The sequence below is a fragment of the Doryrhamphus excisus genome, linkage group LG21 (genome assembly GCF_037039965.1).
Source record: "Doryrhamphus excisus strain RoL-2023G ecotype Guam linkage group LG21, RoL_Dexc_Guam_v1.1, whole genome shotgun sequence".
NCBI classification, from domain to species: domain Eukaryota; kingdom Metazoa; phylum Chordata; class Actinopteri; order Syngnathiformes; family Syngnathidae; genus Doryrhamphus; species Doryrhamphus excisus.
The window spans coordinates 12,289,895-12,307,617 of NC_136377.1; the positions used below are offsets into that span (position 1 = coordinate 12,289,895).

A 17,723-nucleotide genomic window follows, 5' to 3' on the forward strand; every position below is an offset into this window, starting at 1 on the left:
TGTTTGAATACGGCCCGCCCAATCTTTCCAAAGTATTTCATTTAAACTCAACATACAACCTGGCATCATGGCCTGAGCCAACCTTTTGATGCTTTTATCAATTTTGTTTTTTGACATGGTCTGTTGTTTACAAAGTGCTCCTGAAAAAAGGGACACAAGCACATAATAATAATAATTATTATTATTATTAGATTATTAAATTATTATAATTATTATTAGAACTATTATGATTATTATGATTATTATATTAATGCTAATTATTATATTAATTATATAATATTATTGTTATATTTGCATATTTTACATAATAATAATATAATAATTATTATTTTAATTTTATTGTAATTATTATCATATTTTATTATTTTTTAAATATTGAAATATACATATAAAATAATAAATATTAATAGCAGATTGCATGACAATTTTACAGATACAATAATACCAGGTGGACTGTTATGTGTAAAATATATAGTCTGCCCCCCCCCCCCCCCCCGTAAATTTTGTCATATCAATGCGGCCCGCGAGTCAAAAAGTTTGCCCACCCCTGGTTTAGTTATTAGCGTCTCTTCCATAGGAGCAGATCCTTCAACATGTTCAAGGATACAATTGCTACCTGGCATTTCTTGTAGTATTGACTAGTGTAATGTGAATGGTTGTTTGTATATATTTGCCCTGTGATTGGCTGGCGACCAGTCCAGGGTGTACCCCGCCTCTGGCCCGAAGACAGCTGGGATAGGCTCCAGCATATCCGATACCCTCGTGAGGATAAGCAGCATAAAAAATGAATGGATGGATGAATGAGAGTCCTGACTGTCTTGTGACTCTGACACAAGGAGGAGGTATGCGTGTAGAGAGAATAGTTGAGTTTGCTGATGTTGTTATGAGAGCATATTTGTTACCAAGAAATTTCGTAACATGGAACGCCAAACAGTAATTCAATCCTAATCCTCCTACCTTATCCTATCCTATCCTATCTATCTGTGAGCGATATATGTAAGTAACAGCAGTGCGCTGAACACCTCTCAAAGGTGCCACTTTTGAACACCACAATTGTATTCAATGGCACAGTTATGTTTTTTAAGCCGAGCTTTCTGTCCCTCCTTTCCCAGGAAGTCAAGTTTTTATTTTGTCTTTTCCTCAGGTAACAGGTTCTTACTGACCTCCTTCGGGGCTCTTTACATCTCAGATGTTCAGAAGGAGGATGCCCTCTCCACATACCGCTGCATTACCAAGCATAAATACAGCGGGGAGACGCGCCAAAGCAATGGCGCCAGGCTCTCTGTAATGGGTAAGACTTGTGCTTTCTGTTTTCTTTTGTGTAATCTACGGTACGTCGGGGGGCTCACTGGATTCAGGATCACTTACTGCATATTTGTGAGGCCAGAACCTGAGCGACCGTGCACCTAAAATAGTATTGCTTCTTTATTTAGGATTTAAGGTACTGTACTATTTTACAAGAATTTTGTCTCGGATGTCCTACAACAGTATATTCAAAGTGTGTTTCCATTAAAGTCCAACTGCAAACACACCAGTTTGTGCATCTGTAGCTTTAATGCTAATGAGAGGTTTGTGTCTCTAAGAAGTTTTTGCATATACAGTAAAGTCTCGTTATATCGATATTCTCGGGAGTCGGAAAAAATACTGATATAACCGGACTATCCATATATCCGATCCTGCGCCGAACTGCATTAAAAGTGGGCAATAATGCACTCGACATTGTTCTATAGTATAGAACAATGTCTCGTGTGTATAGATTCTATACAGGCAAGTGTTTGGCCAGCTATGTGGGGTAGGTTGAGCATGACCTGTGAACCAGGAAGTGCGGGAATCGGTGTGTGTGCTGCGCTCTGGTGGTGGAAGTGTGAAAAATAAAGTTGACTGGAAGCAGCCGTTCGCCGTGTTCTTTTTTGGTATTGAAATCCTTAAGCAAAGATTGATTTAAGCTGCTTTTGTATCGATATAAGCAGACCAAATTGGCTGGCGGGAGATGAAAAGGGCATCGTAGTAACCGGATTATCATAATAACCGGGTATCGTACTAACGGAACTAATTATATCATAAAAGACTAGAAATTTGCCGGGTAAATGAAAATAGTATCGTAATAAGTAGTAATTCGTTATAACCGATATCGATATAACGAGACTTTACTGTATTGAAAACCCTGTTTACTTCCTTGTAAATATGACTTTTAACATTATTAGAGCCCTGTGGACCTGAAATAACACCCTTATAGTCACCTTTACACTCGTATTACTCAGTATAGTTGATTAAATCAGAAAAATAAGACATTTAAGATTTTCTTGTTACTATAATTATTATGTTGTTATTACATGTGGGACGACGGGCCCCTCTAACTAGTCAGAGACATGATGCCATGCCGTCCTCATAACCAGGCTCTAGGGCTAACTTTTCTTTTTGCCTTGCGGGGTTCATTAGGGGCCGTAATAAATACTAAAAAGTGTCATGTTCAGGAGAACTTTATACTTCAGACCACATCAAATAACAAATAGAGTCATTGTCTATCACTAAGCATATTCATGGAGTCTGATTGTTTCATTGCCGGTGGTGATGCATTTTGTTTGTCTACAACTTTGCATTTGTTGTTGAAGTCAATATGTCCTTTCTATTCCAGACCCCAATGAGTCCTCACCCGCCATCCTGGACAGCTTCCAAGGAGGGGAGGTGTATGCAGGCCATAGTATCGAGCTCCCCTGCATAGCGGGCGGGTACCCTAGCCCCACTGTGCGCTGGCTGAAAGATGGCCGCCCGCTGCCCTCGGATGCCCGCTGGACACGGCGTTTGACGGGGCTGACCATCAGTGACCTGCGACAGGAAGACAGCGGCAACTACGCATGTGAAGTCACCAACAGCTTTGGCTCAAAGGAAGTGTCTGGGCAGCTTCACATAATAGGTGTGTGAGCACTACACACACACACACACACACACACACACACACTGTCCTTTCAGTCTGGCAGACAAACATATTCACACACTCCTCTAATATTAGTTTCACGCACATGCATGAGTGTGTCTGTAGCAAATGTGTGAGCGCTACAGTATATGATGCCCCAACATGTCAGCTCTCAAAATGGGCGACAGGGCTGTAATTCAGTGAGACTGAAACCATAACACAGCTGCCAACACCACTTAGCATCATTGAGGAGTCTGAAGACGATGGAGTTAGAGACCAGAAACCAGGGGGTCGAAGACGGGATGAGCAGACGTCCCACTAAGATTAGACCAGAATGACATTATCAACAACATAACAAGATAATAATAGGGGGACATTAAGGTCAAAGTGTATATACATACAACAAAACAAAGACGAGACGAAGAGAGACGCTAGAGGAGGTCAGCCTTGCCAATGGGCACATCATGGCAGCACACTCTGTGACTTTGACAGGATGGGGTGGGGGTGCTTGGAAGGCACAGGGATGCCCCCCAGCACACACCACCAGCTGCCTTATTGCTCGCTGACATTTGCACGCGCACACACACACACACACACACACACATACACGCACAAGTGGACACTGATGTGAAGAGATATTTCCAGCTGCTTTTTTAAATGAGGGCGTCCAACTGATTGAGTCACCACCACTGATTGTGCTCTTCCCCACCTCCTCCATGAATTGAAATGTACACTCAACTCATAAATCTGTGTGACACTTGGCAACCGGAACATTAGTGTCACTTTACAGTGGAGAATCATTTTGGGATACACTAATTCCTTGTTTATGGCTGATGAGTGAATTTCCGCAAAGTAGGATTTCTTATTTATAAATAGGATATTTTTTACTTTTTATGACTGTATAAATATGATTTTAGACCAGGGGTGGGCAAACTACGGCCCGGGGGCCACATCCGGCCCGCCAAGTGTTTGAATACGGCCCGCCCAATCTTTCCAAAGTATTTAATTTAAACTCAAAATACAACCTGGCATCATGGCCTGAGCCAACCTTTTGATGGTTTTATCAATTTTGTTTTTTGACATGGTCTGTTGTTTACAAAGTGCTCCTGAAAAAAGGGACACAAGCACATAATAATAATAATAATTGTTATTATTATTAGATTAATATAATAATTATCAGAACTATTATGATTATTATAATTATTATATTAATGCTAATTATTATATTAATTATATATAATATTATTGTTATATTTGCATATTTTACATAATAATAATATAATTATTATTATTTTAATTGTATTGTAATTATTATAATATTTTATTATTTTTAATTATTTTAAAAATATTTAAATATAAATATAAAATAATAAATAATAATAGCAGATTGCATGACAATTTTACAGATACAATAATACCAGGTGGACTGTTATATATATAGTCTGCCCCCCCCCTCCCTCTGTAAATTTTGTCATATCAATGCGGCCCGCGAGTCAAAAAGTTTGCCCACCCCTGTTTTAGACTCTTATCACCCAATATAGTAGACAAAATAAGAGTAAATAAGCCATTTAAGACATAAGCCTCATGCTAGTGAGTGTTGCTATGAATGTGTTGTCAAGGGGAGCTGAGTGACAGACAGACAGGAAGTGGCGTCAAGAGATTCAGAGTTGAGTTTAAAGTTTGGCTTGGATTATTGCAGCAACAATGGCCCGGTGATTGGATTAGGGATTTTCTTTTAGAGCTTATAATGCTTATCGTGAGCTCATTCAAACTTGCAATAAAAGCCTGTTGTTCAGGCAATCAAGTCTGGTGTTTACCCAGTGACCAGTTTGGAATACTACATGTAATTCACATTGTTTTCAAATGTGTTTTCTGAATGCCTTATTTGTATTTGATTATTTGATTTCCCATGGCTGATTCATTCATTCATCCACTTGTGGTGACCCAAGGAGAGTTAATACCAGAAATAATTAATTCTTTCATTTTCTATCGCTTATACTCGTAAGGGTCGCGGGGGTGCTGGAGCCTATCCCAGCGGGGTACACCCTGGACTGGTCGCCAGCCAATCACAGGGCACATATAGACAAACAACCATTCACACTCACATTCATACCTATGGACAATTTGGAGTCGCCGATTAACCTAGCATGTTTTTGGAATGTGGGAGGAAACCGGAGTACCCGGAGAAAAACATCCAAACTGTGAGGCCTGTGTGCTAACCACTTGTCTACCGTGCCGTTCTCTCAAATACTGTTCACAAATCTGTCTAAACGTGCGTTAATTAGCAGTTTGCATGATGTGGCTTAGGCTGGCTACAATAAAAGGCTACTCCTAAATGCGCAGTTATTGGGGTGGGTGAGTGTTTGCATGGGACTTTGAGACCTGATTTTTATTTTTTAGAAAATAAAAAGCCACAGTTTTTGTGTATTTTACAATAAAAACATGGAATTAATTGGGTTATTTGTTTTTATATAGAATTACCGCTGAAAAGACAATTGTGTATTGACATTCCAGTTTTATGACACAGAAATTGTAATGCAAAACCTTTTAATTTTTTTGTAAATATATCTATATATCAAATGACTGTGGAAAAGGCGCTCACTGAATTTGCATATGCATGCATAAATCATCTTATCCAAATTGAGACTACTGAATCGAATTAGTTTGAAATGTTATTAAAGCTACTGCGGTATATACTGTATTGTGCTAATGCAACATTATTGAATTATCTGTGATTTATGCCTCTAATGTTTCCATGGTAATTTCTTCTTCCAGATCCACTTAGAGTCACCTTGTCTCCCAAGAACCTGAAAACTGGCATTAGCAGCACACTCTTCTTCACGTGCACTGTAGAAGGTTCGCCGGAATATACCATCAGCTGGTACCGAAACACGGAGCCCATCTTCCCCGACCAGCACATCTCCATCCAGGGGCAACACAATGACACGCTGCAGATCACCGCAGCACAGAAGTTCCACTCTGGGGCATACCAGTGCTTTGCTTCTCGCAAGGGTCACACAGCTCAGGACTTTTCCATCATTCTGCTGGAAGGTATGTAGGAAAGACAAGTGCAGATTCGTGTACAAAATACTGTGAAAATGTGTGTTTATAGTGTTAATAAGCCCAACATATTCAATTCCCTGCCGCTCAGATGGTACCCCTCGTATCGTGACCTCCTTCAGCGAGCGGGTGGTGAACCCCGGCGAGCCTTTCTCCCTCGTGTGCGAGGCCAAAGGAGCACCACCTCCCTCCATCACCTGGACTCTCGATGATGAGCCTGTGGTCAGAGACTCCACCTACAAGACCAGCCAGTACACCCAGTCGGATGGCCTGACAGTGTCCCACGTCAACGTCAGCAACCCGCTCATCCGAGATGGGGGAGTCTACCGTTGCGTCGCACGCAACTCGGCCGGCAGCGCCGAGTACCAAGCGCGCATAAACGTAAGAGGTGCCTGTCTGCTTTTCAATATAAATGCACTCTACACCTGACTCTATACAAATAAAATAGAGATGACATATACATGTAAATACACAGTATACATATCTAAATAAATACATATACACATATACAAATTTTGAGCTTCCCTATACTGTATATATGTAGGGTTAAGATAAGAAAAAAACACAAATATCCTCAGTCATATTTTAGCAAAGGGAGCATAACTAACCTCCCTCTCCACCTCTCAACTTACCCCAATCACTCTGTCCATCGACCTTTTATCGCTTCACCTTCTGTTTCCATGGCTGCTCTCTCGCTCTGCCATGACCTCCCTCACCTCATCGGCCCGTCTCTCCGACCACTGTGTCTGCCCCACCGCCCCCTCCTTCTCGTCCCGGTGTCTCCAGGTCCACCCCGAATTAGACCCATGCGGAACATGACCGCAGTGGCGGGCAGGAACACATACATAACGTGCCGCGTCATCGGCTACCCGTACTACTCCATCAAGTGGCTGAAGGACGGCATGCAGCTGCCGGATAATCACCGCCAAGTGTTGTTTGACAACGGCACCCTAAGACTGACGGACGTGCAGAAGGGCGCAGATGAGGGTACCTACTTGTGTAGCGTTCTGATCCAGCCCCAGGTGTCAATCAACCAGACTGTTCATGTCACCGTCAAAGGTAAGTGGAATAAAGCCATTCAAGTGGTCTACATGTAATTACAATTATTACTGTATTTTTAGGTCAGATTTTAGCACTGATTCATTTCATTCTGCTTTTTTTGGAGTAATTCATGAACAGTTGTGTTTAGGATAAGTTTAATGGGGCACAAATGACAGAACCCAAAGACAGACCTGCCAACATGTACACATTTTTTGTCCAATTGTATTCTTCGCTGCTTCAACGTACGCATTTTCTCAAGGCTGCGATTGGTCGGTTTTCAATATTTTCAAAATAAATGACCGTTATACGAAAGTCTATCACCATGACGCATCATCTCAATGCTAAATTACTACAGACTCAACCACCAGCAACGTGAAAGTGCAGGAAGGTGCTATCATGCAGGTAACGTCGGGATTGAGGAAGTGTTATTCTGCTGGCGTGGAGAGCAACCGAACAAACAACAAACAGACTGTGCGCCTGTCGGGATTCTACAAAACGTTACCTGCACGATAGCAGCCTTACGCACTGATGTTGCTGATGGTTCAGTCTGCAGTAATACTGAATCCGATTTGGTATTGGTTAATACAGTATGCAGATGATACCTACCTGTACTGTTACAACACACTGATTAGCTCCAGCCTCAGAAACACAGTCATTGTTCACTTGGTATGAAGTATATGCTGACAAGCTAAAATGGTGGATCATGTGCTGAACCCTGACTTACATAAGTGCGGTCCAGGGGCCATTTTTGGGCCGTGGCACATTGTAGAAAATTAAACACAAATAACAGCTCTATTTCTATAACAGGGGTCGGGAACCTTTTTGGCGAAGAGAGCCATGAAGGCCAGATATTTTAAAATGTGTATCTGTGAGAGCCATATACATTTTTTTAAACATTGAATGCAATAAAATGTGTGCATTTTTATGTAAGACCAACAGTTTTAGATATAATGGGCTCTAATTACGTAGACCAGGCACACTACCCCACGCCAATGGGGTGTGGCCAGCACACTTTCGTGAGCAGCGCAGTGTCTAATAATAAATCAAATACTTGTTGCCATTAATACAACTTCTGCTGCTGCATAGTTTTGCACCGTACTCCGTAGACGTATTTCATTCTTTTGGCCATCTTTGTCAGAAGGCTTGGTTCTGCAGCTTTAGCTATTTGACTAAAGGAGGAAAGTTTACATTTACATGTTTTTTTGACATCTCAATGACCGAGGTAGACTACAGCATTACCCAGTAATAACCCAGAAAGTTGTTGATTTTTAATATTATTTTTAACAGTCATTTCTGTGATGGTTTACTTTAAAATGTTAGCAAAAAGAAATTTTTATTGTGGTAAGAAATGCTTGAGAGCCAGATACAGTCATCAAAAGAGCCCTACCTGGCTCCCGAGCCATAGGTTCCCTACCTCTGTAAGGTCGGCAGGTCTGCCTGGCGACAAGTGGTCGCACTAACTGGTGCTGTATGTTGCCAAATCTGCATAATGACTAAAATAGTGATGAATCATGAAAGATTTGTGTTGTATTGTTGCTGTCGGAAAGAAAAAAAGTCACAATAAGAAAGTGCAAAAAAAAATAAATACAGCGCAGTTGCCGTGGTTGTTTTGTTTTGTGTTCCAGGATTGACTGATGGATTCATTTTAGTGATGTAACGATGGGAGCAGGGCAGCTGCAGAGGTGTTTAAGGGTCTGTGCATGCGCCTGCGTGTGCCTGATTTAATTAGATGAATAATAATGAAGCCTAGATTAAATCCCCCAGATGTCTCAGCTGTAGTACCCCCACCCCAACCTCCATTACTATGGCAACGGAATGACTTCCTCCTGCCAATTGGATCCAAACCAGAGCAGCTATTATGGGCTACAAGAGATGGTGTTTGAAGGGGTGGGGGGGGGTACAGAATAGGGGCCCTACTGGCCAATGACCTTCTCTCAACATTGCTGCAGATAGCCAGGATGCCACCCGTCCACTCGTCTCCCCACTGCCGTTATTCAACCCAACCTCTCTCTTCTTCCCAGTGCCACCTCTCATCCAGCCCTTCGACATTCCCTCTACGTCAGTGGGGAAGCTCATCTACATCGCTTGCGTGGTGTCATCCGGGGACATGCCCATACGCATTACCTGGCACAAAGACGGCCAGCTCATTGTGCCGGGCCCGACCTCTGGCGTTGCAATCGAGACCAAAGAGTTCATGAGCTCCCTGCAGATCTCTAAAGTGACGCTCAAGCACAACGGAAACTACACCTGCATCGCCAGCAACGCCGCCGCTACTGTCAGCTGGGAGCGACAGTTGATTGTCACCGGTGAGGCGCTGATGATGAATTGGGTCAGAATAGTTGTGGCTGCCTAATTTGCATATAGGGATCTTTTACTTTCCCAATCTCCCCATTGAACAGAATAGTTTTGATGCAGGTACCATCTAAGTCAGGGGTGGGCAAACTACGGCCCGGGGGCCACATCCGGCCCGCCAAGTGTTTGAATACGGCCCGCCCAATCTTTCCAAAGTATTTCATTTAAACTCAACATACAACCTGGCATCATGGCCTGAGCCAACCTTTTGATGGTTTTATCAATTTCGTTTTTTGACATGGTCTGTTGTTTACAAAGTGCTCCTGAAAAAAGGGACACAAGCACATAATAATAATAATAATAATTATTATTATTATCATTATTAGATTATTACATTATTATAATAATTATTATAACTATTATGATTATTATAATTATTATATTAATGCTAATTATTATATTAATTATATATAATATTATTGTTATATTTGCATATTTTACATAATAATAATATAATAATTATTATTTAAATTTTATTGTAATTATTATAATATTTTATTATTTTTAAAATATTTAAATATAAATATAAAATAATAAATAATAATAGCAGATTGCATGACAATTTTACAGATACAATAATACCAGGTGGACTGTTACGTGTAAAATATATAGTTTGCCCCCCCCCCCCCCCCCCCCCCCCCCCGTAAATTTTGTCATATCAATGCGGCCCGCGAGTCAAAAAGTTTGCCCACCCCTGATCTAAGTTCAGGTGCCAGGACTTTTTTTTCATATACTGAAAAATGAAAGGATGCAAAGGTATTCTGTTTTGAGTATATTCCCATAATATTATGAAAGTTTTCTTAACTTTATTTTTTTTTTAAATCTAATATACTTTTTTTGTTCATCATTAAAAAATTTCCTCATCATATTATTATATTCAAAATTGCACTTTTTGTCTTCCTAGTTTAATGTTTTTTTAATGGTTTTTAAATGTTCCAACTTTTTCAACTTTCTTTTTGTACATTTTCTTCAAATAATTATGACATTATTCACATAATATTTTGACATTATTCTTGCAATGTATCTTTTACCACAATCAAATTTTCCAAAAATAACAACAAATTACAAAGAAAATTCAAATTCATGCAATAAAATGATTTTTTTTTTCTGTTATTATTTTTTTGTTTTCTTGTTGAATTATTAATATTAATTAATTAATTAATTAATATGTATGTATACATAAATGAATATTTATGTATATTATCACACATTGATTAAAGTTGACTGCAATATTGTGTCCTTCAGTGCCGCCGCGGTTTGTGGTGCAGCCCAACAACCAGGACTGCATCTATGGCAAAGCCGGTGTGCTCAACTGCTCTGTGGAGGGTTATCCACCTCCAAAAGTCATGTGGAAACATGCAAAAGGTAAAATGATCACTGCATAACAGCTTAAAGAAATAACGTATGAAGATGTGATAACCCTGACGTGTATTTCCTTTATGCAGGGGTCGGAAACCCCCAGCAGTACCATTCAGTCCCCCTTACCGGTCGGATCCAGATCATGTCAAATGGATCTCTGCTGATCCGACATGTGCTGGAGGATGACCGTGGATACTACCTGTGTCAGGCCTCCAATGGAGTTGGCTCTGACATCAGTAAAAGCATGATCCTCACTGTCAAGAGTACGTATCAGTCAGCTCTTTCTGCTTTGAAAAGTGTTCCTTTTATGAGCTCATATCCCAAACGGCGCGTGGTGTTTATACACGGGCAATCCTGAGATTTTCGGTGGCGAGTCAACTCTTGCAAGATTCATTTTTTTTTGCCCCAGGGTAGTACAGCCTGTACCAAACCTAATAAAAAACATGTCTCTGTCCTTAACTGCGGGTGGATTTGCTATTGATGGATGTGTTCCGTCTGCCAGTCTGTGTGCTGCTCAATGTTTGGTGGGGAAAAGGGCTGATGAATTAGTGATGAAAACAAAACCACGGGAACCCCTACGATCAATAATCTATGTCTGAGCATGGGAGACCTGTGGAAGGAGACAGGCAGTAGAGATGCAGCGCAAGAAGGCCAGCAGGGCTTAAAGCGTGAAATGTAACCGGATAAGGAAAGGTAGCAATAGAGATGTCTATACATTTGTAATATATCTTCGCTTTCCTCACCTCATCCCCGCTCCCTTGTCTCATTACACCATATAATGCTATTTGTCACACTGACTCGCGTCAATGCTTCCTCTCAGTTCCTGCCATGATCACCAGCCACCCCAACACCACCATGGCGAGGAAGGGCCAGACCAAGGAGTTGAACTGCACAGCTCGAGGCGAGCAGCCCATCATCATCCGCTGGGAAAGAGGGGACACGGTCATCGACGCGGAGAGAAACCCGCGATACTCAATCACCATCAACAAGAAGGGGGATGAAGTCATCTCAACCCTAAAGGTCAGATAAGGAATACGTCTTACATGACTTGTCGGACATCTTTAGTAGCTGTATGACTGAAGGGTTGAATTAATTGTTTTTAAAACAGTGGTGCTACCACTGTATTTAGAAGATGCGGTGAAGGTGATCAGATGCTGACTTAGAGAAGCAGTGTTCAGCAAAAATAGAAACACAACACTCTTGTTTTTGCTCCCATTTTTCATGAGGTGGATTAAAGATCTAAAATTCATTCCAGATAAACAATATTACCATTTCTCTTAAACATTGTTCACAAATCTGTCAAATGTATGATAGTGAGCACTTCTGCTTTGCTGCGATAATCCATCTCAGCTCACATCAAGATGCTCATCAGACACCATGATTAGTGCTCAGGTGTGCCTTAGACCAGGGGTGGGCAAACTTTTTGACTTGTGGGCCGCGTTGAGTTAACAAAATTGTCCCGGGGGGGCACCGGAAAATATATTTAACATGCACAATATTTTACGCTTATAATTCTATTCTAACATTCTGTATTGTATTAGTTGTGTAATTTATTTGTAAAAGTGTCATACTATCAGCTGTGTGTCCCTTTTTTCAGAAGCACTTTAAACATCAGACCACATCAAATTACGAAATAGAATTTTACATTTTTTTTGTGTTTTTTTTTTTTTAAATCCGACTTGCAAGTCATGTTGCCAGCTTGTATGTTAAAAGTTGAAATACTTAGAAAAAGCAACTGGCGGGCCGGATTCAAACGCTTGGTGGGCCGCATGCGGCCCCCGGGCCGTAGTTTGCCCACCCCTGCCTTTGACTGTCCCCAATAAAAGGCCATCCTGAAATGTGCAACACATAGAGTTTAACAGATTGTCAATTGTGGCCTGTGGAATGTTAGTCCACTCCTCTTAAATGGCCGTGCAAAGTTGCCGGATATCAGCGGGAACTGGTACACGCCGGTCAAGCACATCCCGAACATGCTCAATGGGTGACATGTCGGGTGAGTATGCTGGCCAAGATCCTTGCAACATGGGGCCGTGCATTACACAACAATGGACCTCGGGATCTCATCACGGTATCTCTGTGCATTCAAAATGCCATCAATAAAATCCACCCGTGTTCTTCGTCCATGGGCTTATGGTGGAGAAATGAACATTCAATGCACGAGCAGCAGATCTGGTTGCGACATCTGTGGCATTTTGCTGTGAGACAAAACTGCACGTTTCAGAGTGGCCTTTTATTGTGGACAGTCTAAGGCAGAGGTAGGGAACCTATGGCTCGGGAGCCAGGTAGGGCTCTTTTGATGACTGTATCTGGCTCTCAAGCATTTCTTACCACAATAAAAAATTATTTTTGCTAACATTTTAAAGTAAACATCACAGAAATGACTGTTAAAAATAATATTAAAAATCAACAACTTTTTTATCCATTTAATTCGTCCATCTATTTTCTACTGCAATACAGCCAACCATATCCATCTTTCCTGATATTTTCCAGGTCAAACACCAAAACTTGATTATTACTGGGTAATGCGGTAGTCTACCTCGGCCATTGAGATGTCAACATGTAAATATAAACTTTTCTCCTTTAGTCAAATAGTCACCTAGCTAAAGCTGCAGAACCAAGCCTTCTGGCAAAGATGGCCAAAAGAATGAAATATACTGAGTATGGTGCAAAATTATGCTGCAGCAGAAGTTGTATTAATGGCAACAAGTATTTGATTTATTATTAGACACTGCGCTGCTCACGAAAGTGTGCTGGCCACACCCCATTGGCGTGGGGTAGTGTGCCTGGTCTACGTAATTAGAGCCCATTATATCTAAAACTGTTGGTCTTACATAAAAATGCACACATTTTATTGTATTCAATGTTTAAAAAAATGTATATGGCTCTCACAGATTCACGTTTTTAAATATCTGGCCTTCATGGCTCTCTTAGCCAAAAAGGTTCCCGACCCCTGGTCTAAGGTATACACCTGTGCACTAATCATGGTGTCTGATGAGCATTTTAATGTGGCACACCTGTGAGCTGGGATGGATTATATCAGCATAGCAATTTGTTCAGTTTGGGAATATTTGAAAGAAATTGTCATATTGTTTATCTGGAATGAATTTTAGAGCTTTGAGTCCATCTCATGAAAAATGGGAGCAAAAACATCAAGCGTGTGTTAGGGTTGCGTTTATATTTTTGTTGAGTACACATAGTATACTGCATTGCTTAGCTTGAAATGGGGAGAAGGGTATAAAACTGTGTTCCATGTTTCAGCAAACGCTGTCTCACTGCATAGTATGTTGTATATGTATGGACGGATGATTGCACAATTTCGCTTGTACTCCTGTATAAGTGACAAGAATAAAGGGCTACATCATCATCATCATCAAAAGTGTTTTAAGACTGTTTTTACTGTTAAGGCTGTATTGATTTCCTTTTCAAATTGGAATCTTTTCATGTCTGTTGCTGCTCATAGCTTAACCCAGCAGAAAGAGGAGATTCTGTCTTCTTCTCTTGTCATGCAATCAACTCCTATGGAGAAGGCAGAGGACTCATCCAACTCACCGTGCAAGGTATCGTGCACAGCAAACACTTGCAAGTTATCGTCTCATGAAGCTCTAGGTCCATTGAAGACATCTGATCTCACCTGTTTTGCATATATAGAACCACCGGATCCGCCTGAGCTGGAAGTGAGAGAGGTGAAAGACCGGAGCATGAATCTGCGCTGGATTCAAAGATTTGATGGGAACAGCATCATCACAAGCTATGACATCGAGTACAAGAACAAATCCGGTAGGTAACTAAAACCGCAACTCATGCCGTGTTATGATATTGTCATAAAAACTACTCATTGCTCCACTTTTCAGACTCTTGGGACCACATGTACACAACCCGGAACATCTCCCCCACCAACAACCAAGCCAACATTGTAGAGCTGCACCCGGCCTGTGTTTACAGCATCCGCATGTATTCCTATAACAAGATTGGCCGTAGCCTTCCAAGCAAAGAGTTGACAATCAGTACAGAAGAAGCTCGTAAGTGTTTATCTCTCACTAAAAGGAATTGAATCTCTGAAACGTGACAGTCGTGATTCATTGAATGTCTTTCATTAATAGCACCCGACGGGCCACCGATGGATGTAATCCTGCAGCCCATGACATCACAGAGCATTCGGGTCACATGGAGGGTAAATTATTGAATTATAATTTTATAATGTCAGACCTGCCAACACCGCACGTCGGATGAGTGGTTAGCGCACAGGCCACACAACTAGGAGACCTGAGTTCGATTCCATCTTCAGCCATATATCTGTGTGGAGTTTGCATGTTCTCCCCGTGCATGCGTGGGTTTTCTCCGGGTACTCCGGTTTCCTCCCACATTCCAAAAACATGCTAGGTTAATTAGCGACTCCAAATTGTCCATAGGTATGAATGTGAGTGTGAATGGTTGTTTGTCTATATGTGCCCTGTGATTGGCTGGCGACCAGTCCAGGGTGTAATCCACCTCTTGCCTGAACACAGCTGGGATAGGCTCCAGCAGCCCCGCGACACTCGTGAGGATAAGCGGTAAAAAAATGAATGAATGAAAAATTTGTATTGAGTTGTGGTCTCCTATACAGGAGCTACACACGATAACGTGCATAAATAGCTTTGTATATCTTCCAGAATCTGCACCTATTCCAGCTGCATTTCCTTCGCTTTTGGTTTTACTTGATTCCACACAGGCGGCACGGCGGGCGAGTGGTTAGCGCGCAGACCTCACAGCTAGGAGACCAGGGTTCAATTCCACCCTCGGCCATCTCTGTGTGGAGTTTGCATGTTCTCCCCACGTGCATGCGTGGGTTTTCTCCGGGTACTCCGGTTTCCTCCCACATTCCAAAAACATGCTAGGTTAATTGGTGACTCCAAATTGTCCATAGGTATGAATGTGAGTGTGAATGGTTGTTTGTCTATATGTGCCCTGTGATTGGCTGGCGACCAGTCCAGGGTGTACCCCGCCTCTCTCTCAAAGACAGCTGGGATAGGCTCCAGCACCCCCCGCGACCCTCGTGAGGAAAAAGCGGTAGAAAATGAATGAATGAATGAATGAATGAATGATTCCGCCCACAGCACACCCACTCCACTTGGATTGGTCACACTCCCAAACGTTCCTGAAGGCTTCAGGACAACTGCCGTACCCCACTTTCTAATTTTGTCAGTATAGGAGTCCCCTACAGCTTATACCCAGCTTGTGATTTCTCACAAACGCTCCGAAATCGAACGTTTTGAGTCGTCTCAAACTTCTTCTTTTAACGCATGCACACAGACACACACAGTTCAGTTCCAAATGTAAAAATTGTAAATAGTGTGTTACTGTGTTATATTTGTTATTAAATTATTTTGTTGTAAAAAAAATCAACTCTTTTTATTTATCTTCCTGCTAAAAAAAAAATAGAGCAAAAGGCCTAATGTGACAAGATAAATATGTATCGTTTTTTTTTTTTTCCAAAGTAACAGAAAAATATACATTTCCACAAAGCTATTGTCATCTTAAAATGTGTGAATGCTTATGAGAGACTTTCTATTCAGCTGTTATGCTTATCATTTCAAAAAATGTCTTCCATTTTAATTATTTGCTTTGTATGTAAGTAACAGATTTGAATCCATTTTTTTTTTTGTATTTTAATTGACCAACAAATCTCTTCAAGGCCCCAAAGAAGGAGCTGCAAAACGGTGTGATCCGCGGCTACCAGATTGGCTACAGAGAAAACGGGCCCGGCAGCAATGGCCAGTACAGCATTGTGGAGATGAAGGCCACTGGAGACAGTGAAGTGTACACCTTAGACAACCTCAAGAAGTTTGCCCAGTACGGCGTGGTGGTCCAGGCCTTCAACAGAGCTGGAACGGGCCCGTCCAGTACTGAGATCAATGCTACCACACTGGAAGACGGTAAGAGAGAAACCTAACATGACAAGATGATGAGGAAGTAGGAAAGAGTGTCCGAGACATTAGAAAAGATGCATTTGCTTGTTTTGTTTAGTAAAGTGGCAATGGGACAAAAGCACATTAGTCAGAACAGCTAACATTCATTTATAGACACACACAGACACACAAGAACACTAAAAATGGTTGAATTCGATTTGCAGCACATCCCCCCATGAAGCTTTCCACTTTAATTAGCACCCTCATTAGGCTGGTGGAGGCCCAGGGAGGAACAAGGAACCTTATTACGCTCCTTCTCACCTCCTTTTCCTGCTGCTTTTCGGTCTATCCTTGTCCAACACAGCAATCCTGTCATACAACCATCACATCGCTCATCTTTGAACCCCTGAAGGTGTAGCGGTTTTACTATGCACTCAGCACTCTTGATGCTTTTCCAGCCCTCCATCAACACCTCCTCCCACAGACACTTCTCCTCCATTTCTCTAAAAGCTTGCAGATAACAAGAAGCCATTGAGAGCTAATTTGAGCTTATTGGACAGATTTATCCATGCAATGATTGCCTGTGGGTTGTGGTGTTGAGTACTTCCTCAAATGTCGGCTGCTTTGGCAGCCAAGCTGGACAGTAGAGCCATCAGGTCATTTTAAGTCCCATATTTGCTCAATACAACACTGACACTTTTCTGGTTCTACCATATCTTACTTATTGTGTGGAAATATGGGGTAATAACTATAAAAGCAATATTCACTCGCTAAATGTACTGCAAAAAAGGTCAGTAAGGATAATTCATAATGCCGCCTACAGAGAACATGCTAACTCCTTATTTCTAAAATCACAAATACTTCAACTGATATAGTTCATCTTCAAACAGCTAAAATAATGCATAAGGCTAAAAACAACAAATTACCTAAAAATGTCATCTAATACAGTAAAGTCTCGTTATATCGATATCGGTTATATCGAAGTACTGCTTATTACGATACTATTTTCATTTCCCGGCAAATTGCTAGTCTTTTATGATATAATTAGTTCCGTTAGTACGATACCCAGTTATTATGATAATCCGGTTACTACGATGCCCTTTTCATCTCCC

The 17,723-nt window shown here is 41.3% G+C and overlaps 1 protein-coding gene across 2 annotated transcripts in view; it reads left to right on the forward strand.

The window, feature by feature from the left end:
* Positions 1-17,723, forward strand: part of LOC131138615 (cell adhesion molecule DSCAML1-like) — a 74,494-nt gene that overhangs the window by 38,031 nt on the left and 18,740 nt on the right. Inside the window, exons 4-17 of one of the 2 annotated variants that reach the window (XM_058087694.2) lie at positions 1,145-1,291; positions 2,636-2,914; positions 5,690-5,965; positions 6,066-6,362; positions 6,761-7,033; positions 9,037-9,321; positions 10,613-10,732; positions 10,813-10,989; positions 11,547-11,746; positions 14,187-14,283; positions 14,375-14,503; positions 14,578-14,745; positions 14,827-14,897; positions 16,398-16,638. In XM_058087694.2, coding sequence (XP_057943677.2) covers positions 1,145-1,291; positions 2,636-2,914; positions 5,690-5,965; positions 6,066-6,362; positions 6,761-7,033; positions 9,037-9,321; positions 10,613-10,732; positions 10,813-10,989; positions 11,547-11,746; positions 14,187-14,283; positions 14,375-14,503; positions 14,578-14,745; positions 14,827-14,897; positions 16,398-16,638 — 2,760 coding nt within the window. Of the gene's footprint in view, positions 1-1,144; positions 1,292-2,635; positions 2,915-5,689; positions 5,966-6,065; positions 6,363-6,760; positions 7,034-9,036; positions 9,322-10,612; positions 10,733-10,812; positions 10,990-11,546; positions 11,747-14,186; positions 14,284-14,374; positions 14,504-14,577; positions 14,746-14,826; positions 14,898-16,397; positions 16,639-17,723 lie in introns of those variants that run through there. The other variant, XM_078787542.1, reaches the window with a different exon arrangement.